The sequence below is a fragment of the Gasterosteus aculeatus genome, chromosome 8 (genome assembly GCF_964276395.1).
Source record: "Gasterosteus aculeatus chromosome 8, fGasAcu3.hap1.1, whole genome shotgun sequence".
Taxonomy (NCBI): Eukaryota; Metazoa; Chordata; class Actinopteri; order Perciformes; family Gasterosteidae; genus Gasterosteus; species Gasterosteus aculeatus.
Genome location: NC_135695.1, coordinates 20,190,503 through 20,210,720, shown reverse-complemented (window position 1 = coordinate 20,210,720; position 20,218 = coordinate 20,190,503). Strand labels below are relative to the sequence as shown.

At 49.9% G+C, this 20,218-nt stretch overlaps 1 protein-coding gene across 1 annotated transcript in view; it reads right to left on the bottom strand.

Moving 5' to 3' along the window:
* Window positions 1–20,218, bottom strand: part of ncanb (neurocan b) — a 59,625-nt gene that overhangs the window by 18,760 nt on the left and 20,647 nt on the right. Inside the window, exon 8 of the mRNA XM_078108646.1 lies at window positions 14,128–14,244. Within this exon, the coding sequence (XP_077964772.1) occupies window positions 14,128–14,244 (117 nt within the window). The remainder of the gene's footprint in view (window positions 1–14,127; window positions 14,245–20,218) is intronic.

The following is a 20,218-nucleotide window of genomic DNA, read 5'->3' as shown; positions in this document are numbered from 1 at the left end:
CAACAACAGAGCGGGTCCCTCAAGGAGAAGGGGGGGTGGGGGCGGGAGGGGGGGTCCTCGGCGAGAGGTCACGGGAGAGGAAGGGAGGGTAAGAGCGAGGAAAACGAGGGAGACGGTCGCCGAAGGAGAGGAGAATGATGCGACGGGAGGCTGGCAAGTGTCAGGGTTGGATTACAGAGGCTTTGCAGGCAGACGGCGTTGGGGGGGGGGGCGGGAGGGAGCGTCTGTTTGGATGAAACAGCGTGACGGCCTCGTCGATGGGGCCCCTCTTCGGGCTGGCTGATATTAAAAGGCTGGATTTGAGACAGGAGGTACGCGAGAGAGTCGTGTGGACGCCACTCTACAGAAAGTTACTTTCGAGTCTAATTCCGATGATCCGACATCCGATTTCTAGCGCCACTAAAAGCAAAACATTGAATGAATCAATTGACTTCATCAAGCAACTGTCATGCACAGAATGCAGCACAAAGTGGTTCACAATTGATCCTTTGCTCGGCTAATGCCGCCAGATTGACACAAACAGCAGCGGCCACAAGGTAAACAGCTGGAGACGGACTGTACCATTGTTGATAAGGCCAGGGGGGGCTGAGTGAAGAGGCAGGGACCTGCTGTAATAATAATGAACTGCGTGATGTGTCCCTGACTCAAAGCCATATACATCATGGGCTTTTTTTCTTTACAGCGTAGCATAAGGCTATTTGAGATCGTTGAAGTTTTAATTCGCCATAAAGACTCCGCAATCACCACTGAGCGAAAACATCACTCGCCAGGATTATCGGCCAATTGTGACAGCGAGAGTCCCCGGTCTCCCCGAGACGCTTGGCAGCGAAGAGCGGCCCCCGCTCAGCTAATGGCGCTAAACGGCGTTGGTGTTGGAATGAAAAGGACAAACGGCGGCATTTCAGCACAAGCAGGCGCCGAGTCACACTAACGCGTCGGAGGAAATGAACAATGTGAGACAGTGTTTCCAGAGCAAATAGCGCTAACTGGGGGGAGGAGGGCTGTCAAAACGGATTCAAACGACCCCAAAACAGTCATATTAAACATGACCACATGCCCACAGAACGCCACATGAGCCGCTGAGGAACTGCTCTTAATTAAAGCTGCGTGTATGACGACCCGGAGGTTCCAGCATCTGGCCTCGTTGAGCTCGCCGGCACCGGCTGTACATTCGCTAGTGGGTACGTTAGCTTACCGCACCCTGGTCCCCCAAAAAACTACACAACAAGACGGCCGTGTCTGTCACAATGTCATAATACCTTTTAATCAAATACTGCATGAATCTGCCCGGAGGAGAAGTTAACTTAAACCAAAACGCACACCCAACGCTCAGGGGAAACGCGCCACACACAAACCCACAAGTGAAGCAGCAACGAGCTAAAACGTTTCTCGAGTGGGCTCGTGAAGCTCGTTGCACCTGCGCGCCACATCGTCTCCATCAGCTCGACTCCACTCGAAGCCACTCCACGTCCACTCTGCCCGACGGGCTCCACGAGGGACCCCGCCCAGCTTAAGCAGGTGGCGGCGTGCGCGCGTGTGTGTGTGTGTGTGCGTGTTTGTTTGTTGGTATTTGTGCATTCGAAATTGTGTGTCCACGCTTCTCTGGAACAACAGAACCCAGCGTTCAGTCTCTCAGGGGGGGTCAAGGAGAGCGGCGCTCCACTTATCCGCTGGCGGAGAATCGGGTGGAGGGACGAGCGGGTGCCAGCCGCCGCCTTAATTGCCACGCCGGCGTTGTTCGTCGGAGTCGGTCGGGCGAGGCAGTCAGCGAATGACGGCTCAGCGCTGATTGAAAAGTGCACGTTCCAGCTGGGAGCGTTGATTGAATATGTAACCTGGTATTGTTGTTTATTGACTATCTGGAGACTCACCGCAGGCCGATTCGGACCAGGTTCTGAATAGTTGAGCCCCCCAGTTTCCCCCCTCAGGGATCAACGTCCGTTCAATTCAATCTGCTAACTGTGTGTTTGTCCAGAGGGAGTCGCGTCCAAATCAACTCCATCGCCTCCTCCGCCTTCTCCGACACTCTCGTTCCTCCGTTTTGTGACTTTGGTCGTTATTTGTTCTACTTCACAGCAGGGGGGGGCGTTTGAGAACGCTCAGGTCGAAAGAGAAGTAAACAGCTATTGCTCTGTTTTATTAATGAGACCTCAACTGCAATCAGCAATCTCATGGCTATGAACATCCAGCAGAGAGAGAGAGAGAGACACTTCTCACGGGGTGATAAAAGCTTGGAGAGCAGAATCCATCTTTCAGCCAAGGACCGGCACGCATTAAAACATGGTGCATTATTTTAGAGGTCCAATAACTCTGCCGTAAAAAAGGTAGGTCACGGTTTTATTCCTGCTAGAGAGGGAATGTTCCCCAAAGTTCTGCTGGTTGTAAAAAGTAATAACTCTCCAAGATGATAATAAACTCGTGATGTACAGTTTGTTCACCGTAACCACGAACAAGTGGTGGAAGAGTATTTAAGCTTCTTCCTTCCTCCCTCGTTCGAACTTCAACATATCAGGACTTTGGATGAGTTAAAAGAGTTTAGACACAAATGAGGATAATCTTGAAGCTCTGTGATCAATCGACCCTTTTGTTTCATATGGGAGGTGAGCGGCGGTCTCCTGGGTGGCGACACTTATATATATATACACGTATATTATCCTTTTTAACAATAAAATACCACAATACTGTGGTATTTTGAAAGGGACATGATGCCACTTGTGTATTGATCTGCAGAGTCTGAATCCTTATTAGTTCTTTTGCAAATTGTCCATTCATCTCCTCCAAACACTCATGAATATTCATTAATTGGCTGTTGGCTTCGACACAATAAAAGGGCAAATGCTTTAAGAGGTTGTCTCTGACCGTGAGCGAAGTGCTTGGTGTTCCTGTGCTCAGCTGCAGTCCAGATGCCAGATGCTCATTTTGAATGTCGATACCACCACGAACCTCCGTATCTAAAGGTCAGGAGGTCAGCTATTTCCATGACAACCTAATGGCCGTTTATAGGTTTTATGTTTTCTTTGATTGGGAGCTGTTTGGTATTTGAGGGGGGACTCGCAGTCTAGTTTCTGTAACGAGGTAAAACGCGCCGCGTTAAAGGGCCGCTCCGTTGTTTAAATGATTCTGTTGTTTGGGACACGCGGATGCTTCTGAAAACGTCCTTCCACTTCACTTGATGTCGGATTCTGCACGACCGCCCATGGCCTTAAGGTTTGCTGCGCTCCCAGTTTAGTGGACGGGAGGACCAGTAAGGAAGATGAGCGATGACATCAGCAAGTCTATTCACCTCCTGACGCTTAAGGTGTCACTTACTCATCACACCAAGCAGTTGGGCTTTCTTGAGGAAATGGTACTTTCCCGAGTCGTATTGTCGTGGGTCTGCACCAAATGAAATGTACCTCATTTCCAAACTCGCTGTGCCGAATGTTCACTCGCCCTGTCACCAGGGATGGGAATTGATAAGATTTTTACGATTCCGATTCCCTTATCGATATTGCTTAACGGTCCGATTCCTCATCGATTCTCTTATTGATTCTCATTTGGTGAGGGGAATAAGTACAAATTTGTTTGTTTGTTATAACTCGCTTTAATTAACTTTAAGACCACGGAGTATACACAAAGTATGTGTAGCAACCTCAAAACAAACTTAAAGTACGTGAGTTACTTCTCAAAGTAAAGTATCCTTGCCTGGGTCACTTGTTGTGTCGCTAAGTAGAAGTGTATCAAACACGCGACAGTCCTGCAAGTGAATCGCATGCTGGGTGGCCAAATGTTTCTGCACGTTGGAGGTAGTCCCTCCCCTTGACGAAATTGAACCTTTGCAACTGTTGCAAGTGACGGAATTTAAGTCTATTCGCGTAAAACAGAGCCAAACTGCTTCAAAGCGCTTCAGTCTCGGTGGCACGTTTGCTGCGTTCTGAATGAAAACAAACGCAGTGGGTGTGTGACGTCATGACGCATTCACAATGAGCGCCATCGATAAGCGGCATCGTTAGGAAGACATGCGAACGATTCCAAGGTATCGATTCTCATCCCTACCTGTCACTGCTGAGTGGGCGCCTCCACCAGAAACAAAGGTGGGGTCGACCTTTCGCGTGTAAGTGGAGAGATGAAAGGGGGGGCGGCAGTGATGAGATGGGGAAAAGAAAGGCGTGACACACGCGTGCATCGTGGTGGCGGGGACGGGGAACCTCATTGAACGCGGCGCACCAATCAGTTCACCATCCTGCCGCCTGAAAGCTCCTCCCCTCGCTCCTCCTCCGTGGACTAAATGCCAGCCGAGCAGATCAAGCAGCAGTCGGATCAATTACACGGAGCACCTTTGAACCACCAAATGCCACCTGGAGACCTCCCCCCCCCCCACCATCAACGCGACAGAGGAAGAAAACGCACATTTGTGACACACGTGCCCCCCCCCACACAAACACACACACACAGTCCCATCAACCAACAGCGGCGACAGATCTGGTCAGTCTTTTTCCTCAAAATTCACCTAATTGCCTGGGAAACCACAGCGGGCGCTTTGTAGGGACAAGTTGTCATGGCATCCTGTAAAACGGAGGCTTTGAAATGGAAATGTTTGTCGCACAAAGGTTGTTTTTTTTGTTGTTGTGTTTTTTTAGCTGGAAGGCTCTTTGTGTTTTGTCATCCTCCATTGTGCGAGAGGCCTGGATGATTGACTTCCTCTTAGCTGGCTGAGGGGCATTGACATTTCCGTGCCCTTCTACAGAGACGGATGCCTTCCTATTGAGCCGCCACTCGTCCAAATAGCGCGCCCAATTGACCGCGCCGGGTCGTGTAAATAACCACAATGCCGCGCGCGTGTGTGTGTGTGTGCGGCCGCGTTAATGAGCATTTAACGATTCTCTTCTTCTGCACGTGTGAGAGTTTTTATGAATGCATGCGGTTTGTGTCAGATCTGTGTGTGTGTGTGTGTGTGTGTGAACACTGCAGGGGGATAAAGAGAGGAAAGAGGTTCCAACATATATATATAAATATATATATATATATATGCAGAGGAGGGCGGTGCTCTCGCCTCTATTCATTATGTTGGTTAAGAGCCTCTTTCACACATTAATAACACTTTAAAGCTGCACTGATCAATAGTTCTGATGGATCCAAATACATTTGTTTCTCGTTGGGGTTTATATATTCTGGTTGAGCCTCACTGCTCTGCTTGCCTCACGTCTCCAACAGCGACTCACACTCGCCACATGGACGGAAACACAAAGCACGAGGCGAATGCTGACGTGTGCGTCCGCCGGGCGTGTTTCCATTAATAGTTCGACCCGCCGACGTCGCGGCGCCTACTCAAAAGGTCGCCGAAGAGAAAACGGCAACCATGACTACGCTTAAACTACAACGGCACCGTGAAATCTGTCCAACTGAAGCCGTGGGACAGCCTGGGGAGCTGCTGCGGGACATCACGTCCCAATGTCAGCGTCTTCTGCTTCCTCGGGAGAAGGCGACGAGGAAGACTTAAGGAGCTCGGGTTTTCACCAACCATATGGTTAAAATCGTTTGGTTGCATCGTTTGGAGGCTTAGGGAACAAAACGGGAGACTCAAAAGATGAGAAAGAGGGAACATGCGTTTATACAAACACAATAACGACAGTTTTACTGCAGCGCAGAATAATGACACAGGATTACGATATCTTTAGAGAGGAAACAAGCCCCTCCGCGTTCGTCTTCATCTGGGAGACACTTGAAACTAATCGCGGCACGTGGGTTGAATTTATTCTTCATGAAGAGGCTTGAGACTGAAAGGAATCCTTCACAATCACACCGTGTCGCCCAGCTGGATCTCCACCTCGGATGGAATCCATTTCAATAGACGCAGTACCAGTACTTGCAGGTGACCCGGAGCGTTTCATCATGTCACATGATCCGAGGTGAGGTGTGAAAGCTCAGTTGACCCCGAGCTGCTGTTTTATTAGAGCAGAAATAAACGAGGCGTTAGAGATTTGAACGTCTCTAATCGGTGACAGCGAGGCGGCCTCTTCGACGCCGAGGAGGAACACTGGCGCTCAACTACACCACTGAGCTCTGCCCAGTGTTTACAAGACCGCTTTAGTGAATCCCAAATGTTTACAAGAGCGCTTAAGTGAAGCCAAACTTTTGGAAAGATGTCGCGACGTCACAGAAACAAAGTCGAGCAGAAAGTCCAAAATTAGCAATAAAGTCAATGGAGTCTGGTAAGGAGAGCAGAGGCGACAGCTTCAGCCGCCTGCTGGAAATGGTAAAGAGGTGGAAACGTTCAAAATACAAAATAATTGACTTTTGTGTAAAACACACGTTGCACGTTACACGGAGTGAAGTCCCTTCTCTTAACTCCTTTTCTCATGTAAATGGGGAACATGTTTCATGGCCTGCTACCCGGTTGAAGGGTTCGGAATGCGCGGGGACGCGTGCTGCACGTTGCTCGCAATTACACCCCCGAGCGAGTCGGCGGTGCGAGTCGTCTGGGTTTACCGGATGGCGCTGTGCTCAAAGTGAGCCGAAGTAACGCCGCCTGGCAGCGACACCGAACCCCCAAACAGCCCCCAAGACTCATCTGACTTCACGTTGTGTTCACTGCTACGTGTGTGTGCGTGTGTGTGTGTGTGTGTGTGTGTGTGTGTGTGTGTGTGTGTGTGAGGTCCTTCGCTTTGGTCTGACAGCCCTTCTGCAACATTCGTACCAGTCTGGGAAAATGTAATGAGGTAAAGTGTCACAACATCTCACGTCGCTCTGCGAGGCCTCGGCTCCGACAGTCTGACTGACTCTGTGTGTGTGTCTGTGTGTGTGTGTGTGTGTATGTGTGTGTGTGTGTGTGTGTGTGTGTGTGTTGGCTGGCTCCATCTTCAGTGTCTGTTTATATTTAGGGGGGGGGGGGCATGGAAAAGAAGCCAGGGGCTGTAGAAGCCAAACAAGCTGCTACAGAGTATTACACCTCGCCGACTGACTCCTTCCGTCTCCTTTCAGAAGGAGAGAGGAGGAGGAGGAGGAGGAGGAGGAGGAAGAGGAGGAAGACATTAAAACAAAAGTGAGTTCTGGAGAATCAAAGCATTAGTCAGCGTTATTTTCTTCCCCTTCCATTTCCTCTCGTCCTCTTTTTCTTCTGCACTTCCTTTCTCTCGGTGACCACCGAGTCTCGTCACCTTCCATTCCCCCACGGGGGGGTTACCGGGCTGGTGTCCTTTGGAGGAGGGTTTAACAGGTGTTCCCTTGCCCCCCCACTGGGGCGTGATCATTAACACAGAGCCTCCTCCACCTCTTGGATGGATTACTGCTATCGCTCTTCCTTCTGTCTTCCTACATCCCCTCCTTCCTTCATTGCATTTCTCATCTCTTGGCTTCCTCCCTTGTATCCTCCCTTCCTCCCTTGTATCCTCCCTTCCTCGGATTCTGTTGGTTTACTCTTTCCTCCTTTCCTTCCGTCTGACTGTCCATCCTCCCTTTTAAGTATGTCCCTTACCTCAGAGTAAGACCTATAAGACATACCGACTTATAAAAGTACAGGTCTGCTCTCAAAGTGGAGCAGGTCCCCAGAGGGGCGAACGACAGGATCTTCTCTGTCGCTATTTCTGACATACTTAAAGGGGAAATAGCAGAGTGGGATTATCTATTCTTTCCTTTGTCGGAATCAATTAATCACTGACGGTGGGATTACATAAGGATGTGTTTCTGAGCTCTGATGTTGAATCTATTTAAATCTATTTCTGAAGAAATGCACCAAACAAACTGATAACTAAGGAAGAATGATTTATAATATAATATATCTTAGATCTCTGATCTGCTACCACGGAGATCATGAACGGACACATTCTCACAGCAGCGTGAGGAGGACCTTCATTGTCAAGGTTACATTTTTGGGGCTGATATTCAGAATATCCTCATAAGTCTGTCAGTCATAAGACTGACAGCATTTCTTAAAGGTTTCTATTTATGAAACTCAATTGAATAATTAGCTTGCAGATACAGCTACTTGGCCACGCTTCAAATGATCACGCTCTGTTTCATACATATGCACAAAATCTGTTCCGCGTTGGTATTTTATAATAGCTTAATATATATTATTAGAAATAATATTGACAGATTTCCTTCAAAATAACATAAATCAATCATATCATTCACAGCGGTGGCTCGGCCTTCACCTGCACGTTATGAATAAAACACGGAGGAGGTCATAAAGACCAAAGTGCCAACTCGACATTCCAAGAGACGTGTGTGCGTTCACAGCTGCATGAGTGCACGCGCTCTCTCATACGCCGCATATTGTGTCTGTACCTGATGATATAAGTGTGTGTCTGTTTGTGTTTGTTGTTGTGTGATTACTTCTGGCACGCTGATTAACACGGCCCCCCTCGCCCCCCCCCCACACTTCTTGTAAAACCCAGTTCCTCGTCTTCATGGGAAATCAATTTGTCCCGCTTGCCACGTGGTCAACATTCATACGCTTCACTTCCTCAGCTGCTACCATCCAGCACAGACACACACACACACACACACACACACACGTCAGCCACACGCATGCATGCATATTCATTGTCTGTGCCCAACGCTGCTGACGACTAAATTACAAACACAAGTAGTAAAGATGAGACAACTCAAGGTAGCAGGTGTGTGAATGTGTGCGTTTGAGAGAAAGGAGAATAAGTGTGTGCGTGTGTGTGTGCGTGTGTGTGTTTGAGAGAGCAAAAAACAGAGATAGACAGTGGCGAGCGCTTGTAACTTGGCCTGCAGCCCATTATACTATTATTCTGAAGGTGTGTTCCAACCAGAGAAATACTGCATGCAGCACAAACACACACAAACACACACACACGCACACACATGCGCACCCTGCAGCTCCTTTTCATTCATCTCTGCAGCCGGCATGTCCTTTGTTTCTCATTGTCCTGAGGAGTTCTGGGAGGGAGGAGTGTCCCCGCTGATTGGCAGCTGGGGAACGATGGCGTCCGCCTGTCTGCTCATGCGGTGCGACCAGAGTCCGGCCGCACGCTCCCACGCGCACGCCGGCAGGTGCTTGAGGTCGAAACTGCGTTTATAGGCGAATTAATGAGGCTTGTGAACGTCGGCCAATCGGAGACCTTTTGGCAAACTGTGACAAACCGGCGGTCATCAGTCAGAGAAAAAGAGACACACGGCGGCATCGCGCACGCATGCGCCGGTATCGTGCACACATGCGCCGGCATCGTGCACACATGCGCCGGTATCGTGCACACATGCGCCGGCATCGTGCACACATGCGCCGGTATCGTGCACACACGCTGCCGCATACTTATGGGCCGTTATACAGCCGTCAGGATGCTGCAGGTTCTTAGAAAACTCTAAATCTACAACTTGCTGTTTCTACAATTCAGTTTTTCTATTTAATAAATGGAATTAATCCTGATAAACTCTAGTGGATTAGTGTCTTTTAAAGGGCGGAGCCAGGCAACTTGTTCGCCCTGTTTCAGTTCTTTATGCTAAGCTACGCTAATGGTATCTTGTGGAACGTGCATTGACATTCCGATACCGTACGTTTTCCTCCCTGGTACCGATTCCATTACCGTTCAGCTGAATATTGCTGGATCGGTGACACTTTGCCAGGTGTGGCTGTAACGTATCGTTCACCGAGGCGAGGCGGCTAACTCGTAAGCTAACAGGAGTTAGCCGGTTAAATGAGCTGATGAACGATACAGGCTGATCGGATGCTGTTTAGACTCGACATGCTCGCCGATACCAGAGGCATGTCACATGCTGGTATCGGTTTAACTGCCCCAAATGAGAAGCTAGACCTGTATGTTACCCCATGTTGAAGTTTATCGACATTCTAGAATAAGTTAAGACACACAAACACACACACAAACACACACTCCGGGTTCTTCCGCAAGAAAAAGGAGTGGATTATGTTTAAATTTTAAACGAAAGTATCAGAAATGTTGTATTATCCAACCCTCATATCAGAGTCCGTCAAAAATCAAAATCAAACGCAGCCGTAAAAGTCTTCAACGTGTCGGCGCCACAGACGCGTTCTGGATTCAAACCCATGAATCCAGTCCATCACCAATGGAGGGATGAACGTGATGTCCTGTGGGGAGTGGCAGGGCAGCGCCGGCCTCCTTTCCCATCTGCCCCCTTCCCTCCCGCCACGTTCCTCCCGACTCACCCAGAACTCATCCATCTGCAGCTTCTCCTCCTTCCACTTGTGTCACACTCTGGGGATATAAGTCAGCTTTATCGCTCACAGCCTCCAACCGCCCCATTGTTTGTCTCAACAATAAAACCTCAGTTACCCCCCCCCCCCGCAGCCCGTCTCCCCCCTCCGTCCTCTTCGACCTCCGATCCGCGGACACGCCGGTGAACTGGGTTTAGCGGCCGGCGATATTAATAGAGGCGACCTCGTGCATCTCTCAAGCTCCGTCGCATGAACTAGAGGAGCGAGTCTGAGGGTTACACATGAGTTACGCACTGGCCGACATTTTGTTGGCCACAAACAGGTGTGCGCGTGTGTGAGAGGAAGAGATTCATACATGGAAGGAGCAAAAAGGGGAATGTATTTTGAGGCATATTTGACTATTTCAGGTGCGTGTGCTCGAATGAGGCATTCTGTGTACGGAGGCATTTGTGTTGGAGTAATTGTATCGGCCTTTGACGACGCGAGACAAACAGGCGGAGAGAGAAGCGGTGGGAGAGGTTAGGGGGGGGGTCAGACATATGTGTTATTTGGGAGAATGCCGGGGGGGCTTCTGGCTTGCTTTCACCCCAATCCCTGCACTGCAATCTCAATACAGCGCTGTACTGTGGGTCATGTGAGAGGGGGGGGGGGCTGAACATAAAAAGAAAAATGAGCCCAAGTGTTTCAAATGTTTTGAATGAAATCAATGAAAATCCAGCAAATGTGTTATTTATGCAGAGAGCTGGGAGGCAGGGAGGAGGGAGGAGGGAGGAGGGAGAGAAACGTCTAATCACCATGATTGGAAATGTGGCCACAGAATGTGGGGAGGAGCGATATAATAAAAACGAAAGAAGCCTCAGGTGGGCTTCCTGTCGGGCAGACAGCATCAAGTGGAGGATGCTGCTATTCAGTTTATTTTGCAGAAATTGACCCTGGAGTTCGTCTCCTGGATGTTACTGCGGTGGAGTCGGGGAGCGACGGGACGGCGTGGGCGTGTGTTTTTCCTTCCACCTGCCCCCCCCTCTGGTGGTCGTCTCTGACCGATGCGCTCGAGGAGTCCAAGGAGGAATAAAACGGAAACAATAAAGATAAAGCAAGAGGAAGCGTGAGGCAGCGGCTCGGCTCCGTTATCTCTTCTAATTCATGCCAACGACGGAGAAAACGGAGGAGGCGAATCCTCACGGGGCCGCGAGCAAGACGGATGGGGAGGAGGAGGGGCGGGGAGAGATGATGCGCCGATCGGAAGTCATTTCCTCCTGTTGAGAGGATCATTTACCGGCTCGACCTCACTTCACATTCTACATTTAACAACCCCCAGATGCACACGGGTACCAGCTGCTGCCCACAAGGAAACGCTGCGCATAAGTGTTCGTCCCTATTTGTGGCTTCATCCAGATGCAAAAGTTCTCTCGCTGCTCAAAGTGATTTACCTGCCTGCCGCCCCCCCCTCCCCCCCGATGGGCTGATTGAGGCCTTCCTGGTGAACGAACCGCAGGTGACCAGGAACGATTGGCCGAACTCCTCCTCTTGTTAGAATCACTGATTTGTGGAGCTGAGACAGTTTAGTGCCACGTTTGCATTAAATAGAAATGCCGTTGCCGGCGGTAACCGCCATGTGTTGCAGAGCGCCGCCGCTGGATTTTGAATTTAGCACCTTTTAAAAGTAGTTATACAAAGTAGCTGCAATGGAACAAGCGAGTCCTCGCTGAGTAAGATACATCAAGCTGTGTCACTTCAGCGGAGGGCTGGAATCCGCCAGAGCAGCTTTTTGTTTACATCCCTCTTCTACTTTCTTCACCACAACAAATGCCGCTTCCAGCTGGGAGAAAGGCGACATAATTCAATCCCGTATCTCGACAAACGGTCATCAATCAGAGGCTTGATTGTGCCTCTTTAATCACTTAATCTGCTGCAGGAACCAGATCAGCGGTACTCGATAACGTGAAGCGTTGGTCCTTTCATGAGGGTGCCGCACATTATGCTCCTCGCGTCTCCACTGACGGCACTCAATCAATTTAAATCCAGTTAGGAATACAGATGGAGCCTTTTGAAGACGAGGATCTGGTGGAGCTGGAGTGCTAACATAGACGCCCCCCCCCCCCCCCCCACCACACCTCGCCTCTTCCCTCATAAATATTAACTACGGACCCACAGTAGAAACATAGGCCATAAATAATGCAGCTCCCAAAAACGCTGCTCAAATAATTGCGGCTCCGAGCCGAGTCCCGGAGGCCGCCTGCGAGCGGCGTTGCAGCTGTGTTGCCTCCGCCTCGCTCCTCCATAATAAGCATTCCTCGCGCAGGTGACAGCGGCCACGCTGGAGGGGGTCGCTCCACGTGTTTTAGGAGAAGGAACGAGAAGCTGGGGGGGGTTTGGAGATCAAGCAACACTTTCCTTTCCTTTGCGTTACGTTGATAAAAATGTGGTCAAGCTTTTGGTGTAATAAGCAATTAACCTTGTTGCCTTTGGCCGTAATTCATGATGAAAACATCAGATCCGCGGCTGTTTAGCAACATAATCAACAACGCCACACTTTAGCAACAGCAATTAAACCCTAATGAGGAGAGGAAGCGAAAGGAAATAATCAGTAAATACCAAATATTTTATGAGTGGGTACCCGGCCCACATTTATGTTAATCCTCAACTAACTCAAAGACCCACGATGACAGCAGCGAATCGTTACACCTTCATGTGTGTGCAGTTAAAGTGCATTCGTCACAAACGACTGATCCAAAAGGCACAAGGTTGATTGATCATCAATGTCGTTAATGCGTAGGCACACCTAAATGCTGCATAATAAGAATGAATTATGAGTTATTGATGACCAGACCCAGGGCCACAGGCCCCACATGACTCCTGGCCCCTGATCTATGACCTGTGACCTATTTCGGCAAGTAATGACCTTTAAAACCTCAGATTGGCCTTTTGTCTCCGTGTGAATCGTCAACAAAAGGCTCAACGTGCTCGGTGGTGTTTCCCAACGCACGTTCCACTATTAGCTCTGTCAGCACTATGGGGCGGCTAATAGATACAGTATATATGCACAGTACATGTACAGTATATATGCATAGTGCATGTACAGTATATATGCACAGTGCATGTACAGTATATATGCACAGTACATGTACAGTATATATGCACAGTACATGTACAGTATATATGCACAGTACATGTACAGTATATATGCACAGTACATGTACAGTATATATGCACAGTACATGTACAGTATATATGCACAGTACATGTACAGTATATATGCACAGTACATATACAGTATATATGCACAGTGCATGTACAGTATATATGCACAGTACATATACAGTATATATGCACAGTACATATACAGTATATATGCACAGTGCATGTACAGTATATATATATATATATATATATATATATATTTATCTTGTCCTGTTTCCCTTAGCATCCCTCACTAACCCTTATCACGGCTCCTCTGTGGCCCGTGTGTCCTGCATGGTCTCACACACACGCACACACACACACACACACACACACACACGCACACACACACACAGCTGGATGCATGCAGCTCCCAATCAGCCACCTCTGTCACAGCTGGCTGACTTGCAGCATATGGATATTCCCAGTTCACTTCCAGTCATGGAGCTCGATCCAAAGCCGGCTAGATGAGGGCTCCTCCTCTTGAAGCCCCCCCCCGCTAACAAAAGAGACGTGTGCAAACCCGCTGGTGCTTTCCTCATCACAGCGACGTCACACGCCGTCTGCCTTTCCCTCACGGCGCTATGACACAGCGTTTTTCTGCAGCTGCTGACCTCTGACGTCTCTCACCAGGGGCGTATGATAGACAGCCTGGGCGGTGCTTGGGCCCCCCCCCCCCCCCCTTGGGGCCCAGTGAAGAGAGATCAGAGGCCCATACCAACTTTTGTACGATATGTACGTGGTCCGTTTGTCCATTTGGCGTCTCGTTATAAGTCAAGCTACCGGTCCGCGACCCGGCGGCGACTCACCGATCTCGCAGCTCTCTCCGGAGAAGCCCTGAGGACAGTAGCAGCTGTAGCCGTCCCCTTCCTGCAGGCAGCTGCCTCCGTGGAGACACGGGTTGGTCTGACACGGGTTGTCCTCCACTGTGAAGACAGACAAAGGGGAGACAAATGTGAATTTCACCATTTGTTCTACGGCGAAAGAGCCCTACGGAAGAGCCTCGAACAAACTGTGACAGGCAGTGAGCCGGCGTTGTGCCCCCACCCCCCCCCTCCACCCCCGGTCATTATCCCGAGCCCGTCCGGAGTGGGCCTCCTCGTCCCGGGCCTCTGGGACTTTCTACAAGGTGAGGGATGGGTCCACGTCGCCTTCTGTCGCACCCGTTTGTCGTGACTGATGGTCGCCGGGCGAAGGACGATGTGCTGACTCCCGCCCCCCCCGCCCCCCCCCGCCGTTCCTACTGCCTCTCATGATGAGCCGGGGTCCGCATACATTAGATGATCATCTCATGTATGCTGCGTCGGGAGGGGGGGGGGGGCACCTGTTTCTTCATGGCACATCACGGGGAGGCGATAAACACATTTCAAGTGGCCGAGCATCTTCACTAGAATTATTTTGGCGGGCGGATGGCGGAGATGGAGGAGATTAAGTCGTTATTACTACTGTTATATTTTAGAGCGGGATGAGGGGGGGGAATTAGGCCGTCAGGGTTTTGTTTATTCAGCGTGCGGACGGCAGGGCGCCGGCTCGATGAAGTGTCGTTTTATTATCCGATCCCGATAGGATTGCAGCCCCCGACACAATCTGTCAGGCCATCTGATACACTGCATCTCGCCCGTAACAGCAGCCGGCCGCACTTAATGACATATGAGCCCGGAGACGCTGCACAACACCCAGTGCAGTTCCCCCGGCCACGAGCCACGGCCATTTGCGCTCGTGCCTCGGCGCGTGCGAGGTGCATTCCGCCCCGGACGCATGGCACGCCGGTGAGACGTAGATAAACGTGAGCGTGAATTCAATTTCCTGTGAAGCGGGGCGACGTGGCGCTGCAGAGAGGCTGCCGCCGGTACCCGGGGAAGGGAAGATGATGGAAAGTGTGGCTTTGGAAATACATAAAAGTGATTTGCTGAATGAGGAAAAAAAAAAAACACATTAGAGACTCATTTCCTAATTCGGCAGCGGGGAGGAAAAACTACGTGATTTTAAACACACACGTCACTTAAAAGGTTAATGATGTGCTGATGGAAAAGCTCAAATCTACCATGAATGTCTGGTGAATGTGTGAGGAGAAGAAATGAGGACAGCTGTTAGAGTCATATCCGTTGATCTAGGCGAGGGGGACGTGGGGGGGGGCAGAGGGGATGGGGTGGGGGGGAACTCAGACCTCCACCTTGAGAATAAACAAAGAGGCAAAATACAGCAGAAATGCATCATGACAAACACAGTATTACGTTAACGACGAATCACCTTCGTGCTAAACACAAGAGCAACACGTGCTCGACGGGACCGATCTGCCCGAGTCACGCGTGACGCAGCCTGACACGCGCGTGTCCCCGCGTCAGAGCGCCGGCCTCACGAACCTCTCTTCAGTTTGAGTGTCTGCCGCAGTGGGAAAAAAGGGGCGGCGTGACGTGACAGCTGGGGGCCGGCTCATCGTGGCCGATTTACCGCTCATCCGGTCAATCACTCGGCTGTGTGTGGGGGGGGAAACAGCAGCGCTGGCTGCTGCTGTTAATAATGCATATACGGTTTCCTTTGCCAGCATGAAAAAATGAGAAAAAGACACGTAAAAAGAAAAGGACGGATTGGCTCCTGTCACCTTTCAATAAATACCTAGAGGTAAACCCACAAAAGCGCAGTGGCATAAATGAGACTTTTGGTTTCTTGTGGACATGGACGGTCAACCTGTCCGTCCAAGGCACAGTGGTCCGTTCATGTGTGCGGACCGACCTGCATGAGGTGCCATTAAAACCTTCGACGTCTATTCTTCTTCCTCCATTTCTTTCACAATAGAGACCATTCGTGTGCATCATTTAACCAGCAAAACGGCCTTGATTATGACGTGAGAAGGACTTCCACTTCCACTGCTCTGTCTCTAAACATTCCATCCAGCGGGTTTCACATTTACCCAACCAGAGAGGTTACAGAGAGGTGGTAGTGAAAAGAAATGGCTGAAAGCGTATTCATTCGATTGAGCAAAGAAAAATACAAATATGAGAGAGAGAGAGAGAGAGAGAGATGGTCTGACAATGAGAGGGAGTAAAAAAGGGCCATCATTTCTCCTCACTTGATGCTTGCTGCTGCTCATGATTAATTGCGCCCTGGTCTTAAAATAGGTCGCCTCTTCCAGATCTTCTGAGTGTCTTTCTCTTTCTGGGATAAAGTCGTAGGGGAAAGGAGAAGGAGAAGGAGGCGGGGCCAGAGGAGGGCGCCGTGGTCTCTGCCAACCTGAGATCTTCCTCCCCGACGTTGAGCGGATGCAGAAACATCTCTTCAATCCTCTGCAGGATTTATGAAACATGTTCTCCAGCGTGACACTGTGCTGCTCTTTGGGGTCGTGTTAAGTGTCAGGAGGAGGGGAGATAATCCCCTGTGGCACATTTGGGAAGCTGCTCCCCGAACACACACACACACACACACACACACACACAGACACACACACACACAGAGGATTTGGAATGGGCCATAAAAGAGGATTGCGATAAGGGAAATGTCTTGCGTCCCATGAAGTCTGAATCTGAGTGCTTTGCAAATTCGACATAATGGAAGCCCCCCATAAAAAGCTTGTGCTGACAGATACACCGAACTCCACGCGGGTAAACGTCTGCAACACACACACAGGAGTGTGTTTACTGCGTGCAGCGACGACAGCAAAAAGTGATATATGCAAAAGTGTGATGAATGACAGCCGGGCCCGGTCCACACGTCGAGAGAGCAACGCCACATTAGGAACCGTCTGCAGGTAAATTCATAGTCAATTAATTGGTCCTCGATCACGTACGTGCCTGAAATGTGAAAATGCAGCGACCTGTCAACCCCGGTAAGCTCCGCCCTAAAGCGTATCTTTACGGCCTATTTGTCTCTAAATGGACCAATAATTTACTAAATGAACATCAACCTGTATTACGTGAGACTATAGATTGAGACCATAACCTGGTGTTTACTGAGAGGGTAAATCGAGAGAGGAGAAGACACATCTGATGGGTCAAAACGCTTTAGGTCCACTTCCTCATTGGCGTTTTTTTAGCAATGTCACCGTTCACTGAGTCATCTGCAGCGACCTGAGTGACCCCTGAAGTTTCCACCTCTCCCCTGACAGGACGCACGACTAACCGGCGAGAAACGAGATCCACGAATCAACCTCCATCAGCCGAGTCACTCACCGCAGACCAGCTCCAATTACTGAATGCACACCGGGGGGGTATGAAACCTGTGTCTGCTGGAATAAAGATAACGCCGCATCTCTGGCACGGCCCCCCGGAGCGCTCTCGCATTACCTCCTGGTGACGGATGGGCAGAGGGGAGCGAGGGCCGAGAGGTGGAGCGGGACAGACGGAGAGACGCAGGTGGTGCCGGTAACTTGAAGTCGGCGAGGGCCGTTACACCGAACCCTTTGGGGGGGGGGGGGGGGGGTGGGGGGGTTCACTGCTTCAAGCTTCCACCGCTTTCCTTTCAACCAACTGGGCCGACTGTCAGTCGGCGGCACCGGAGATAAATCCCAACTTCCCACCAGGACAGACGAGGAAGAAGAGTTTATTTACAGCTTAATTCTGACTCGGCCTTTAGCTGCTGAGCCTCTAGATGTGCGTCTGTGGAGGTGTCACTGCTTTTGATTGACGAGTGTAGTGATAAAAAACGAATGTGGCCATGTGGTTGTTAAGACTTAATGTAGAGGGGGGGTGTGGGGGGGGGTCACATGCTGTATGCCATAAAAGCCAGCCGTCGTTAAAAAGAGGAAGATATCGTAATACTCTATCGATCTCCCATCACGCCGGAGCACCTGCTGGACGCCCCGGCGTTCCCGGGGCTGGCAGGAAGTCAGCGCTCAAGGACGACGCCTCGAATCCGCTCGACCACGAGGGGAGGGGTCCGCGGACGAGGGGAGGGGAGGGGGGGGGGGGGGGGGGGGCAGCGTGGCCTCTGACAAACGAGCATCGATGGCCACCGCAGAGGAGGGAGAAGCTATTTCTGTCCCCACCGACCACACGGCCCGCCTCAGAGTGTGTGTGTGTGTGTGTGTGTGTGAAGACAACACTGTGCAAAAACATCCTCTTCAGCCGGTAAAACAAAGCACGCTTTGCTATAAGATGGAACTCACGAGGATTACGGCCTCATAAGAGTTGCTGAGGCTGAAAGAGAGGAAATTGCCTGAAGTGAGATTTACTTGACGATTTTAAAAACATTGTGAGGCCCCAAGTTCCACGTGACCTCTCGTTGGGATGGAAAGTCTCTTAATGAAGCGTGTGCATTAATTATTACTGAGCACGCCGAAAGCTGCAATCAACACCGGATTACTCAATGAAAAGACTGCCAATATATTAAACTGTGCCAAGTTATTATTTATTTACACGGCGATATGATCAATTTACAGTCTGCAAACCGATCCGCGCGTCATTTGTTCTTTCCGTGTTAGAGCGGGAATCCAATATGTTTGTGACTTTAATAGAAACCAGATGCACGGTTATAAGATAAAGGTCAAGAAATGTTGCTGTGGGTACAGGGAGTTATCATTCATTTGTTTACATTTAGTAAATTATTTTGGAGGATTCTCACTCATGTGTTACTCTGATAATCAAAAGTTCTTTTCATGGGCTTAGTTGGGGGTTCGCTGTCTTGTCTTGATTTAAGAGTTAGGTAAGGGGGGAAGCAGGATGTGCCGAGCAGGCAGACACGAGTCTGACAAGATGGGGAGTCAGTTTCTGTCCTGGCTGAGGAATGCAAGGTCTGCGGGTCAACTAGAAGATTTACCAGCCAAGGGGGGTTAGAGACACACCAACACTATTCAACATACACACTCTGTTTACGATGTTTACGTTAAGTCAGGAGTCTGGACATTGGATGTGACCGGATCTTTAGATGCGGGAGGTGGAAGGTCCTCCTCTACGCCAGTTTAGGGCCAATAGAAATATTTCCTTCTCTGTCTTTCAAGGGTTATAAAACATGATGTTCTTGCTGATGTTAGTTGTTCTTCCGGCCTGTGTGCTGCCTGAACTGCTCCTGCCTTTGCAAACGCAGCGCTGATACTTGACCTGTGATCTGACAAATAAATTTCCCAGAACGAGAGAAGTCGTTCGGCTGAATTTTTGATAACCCCGACCAGGCTCCAATTCTTGAACACGTATTCTTACAACTCCGACACAGCGACCACAAGAAAACCCTTTTGTTCATTTCTAAATACAAATATAAGACGTCCGTCCCCGATTCTCGGTCTGTGGCTCCTTGTTTCTCAACTCTCCTCCAGCAGGAAATCCAAAGTACCAAAAACAAGCAGGTCTGCGATTCATAAATGGATAAAAAATTACCTTTTATATTCCCCATTGAAGATGAAAAAGGAGGAATGGTAGTTTTATACCAACCATGAAGAACAGTAAAGAACTCCAATAACACTCATAAGTTAGAATATAATTTAACGCTAAACTTATACGGAAATAGCATTAAATTGAGAGCCGATTTCACACACACACACACACACACACACACACACACACACACACACACACACACACACACACACAAGCTAAGAAACGGCGTGACACTTGTAATTAGCCACAGTGGCAGCACCCTGAGCCCGAAGCAGCAGGAAGCAGCTCGGGGTGTCACACTGAGTCAGCGGGAGAGGGCCAGCGGGGGGCAACGGGGCCGGCGGGGGGCAACGGGGCCGGCGAGGGGGGGGGGCAACGGGGCCGGCGATTCGACGGCAGCCCGACGGAGAAATGGAGGGTCTTTTGTTACGCGCGGCGTCTCCATTCGTCCTAAATAAATCGCATTATCTGGGCTGTCAGAGTGGAAAGAAAATAATCCATCTTGGCTTATCATCACAAACACATTCTATCCACCTTTTTCTTTTTCCCTTCTTCCCCAACGTGTCTGTGCTTAGTGAAATGAGAATATGGAATC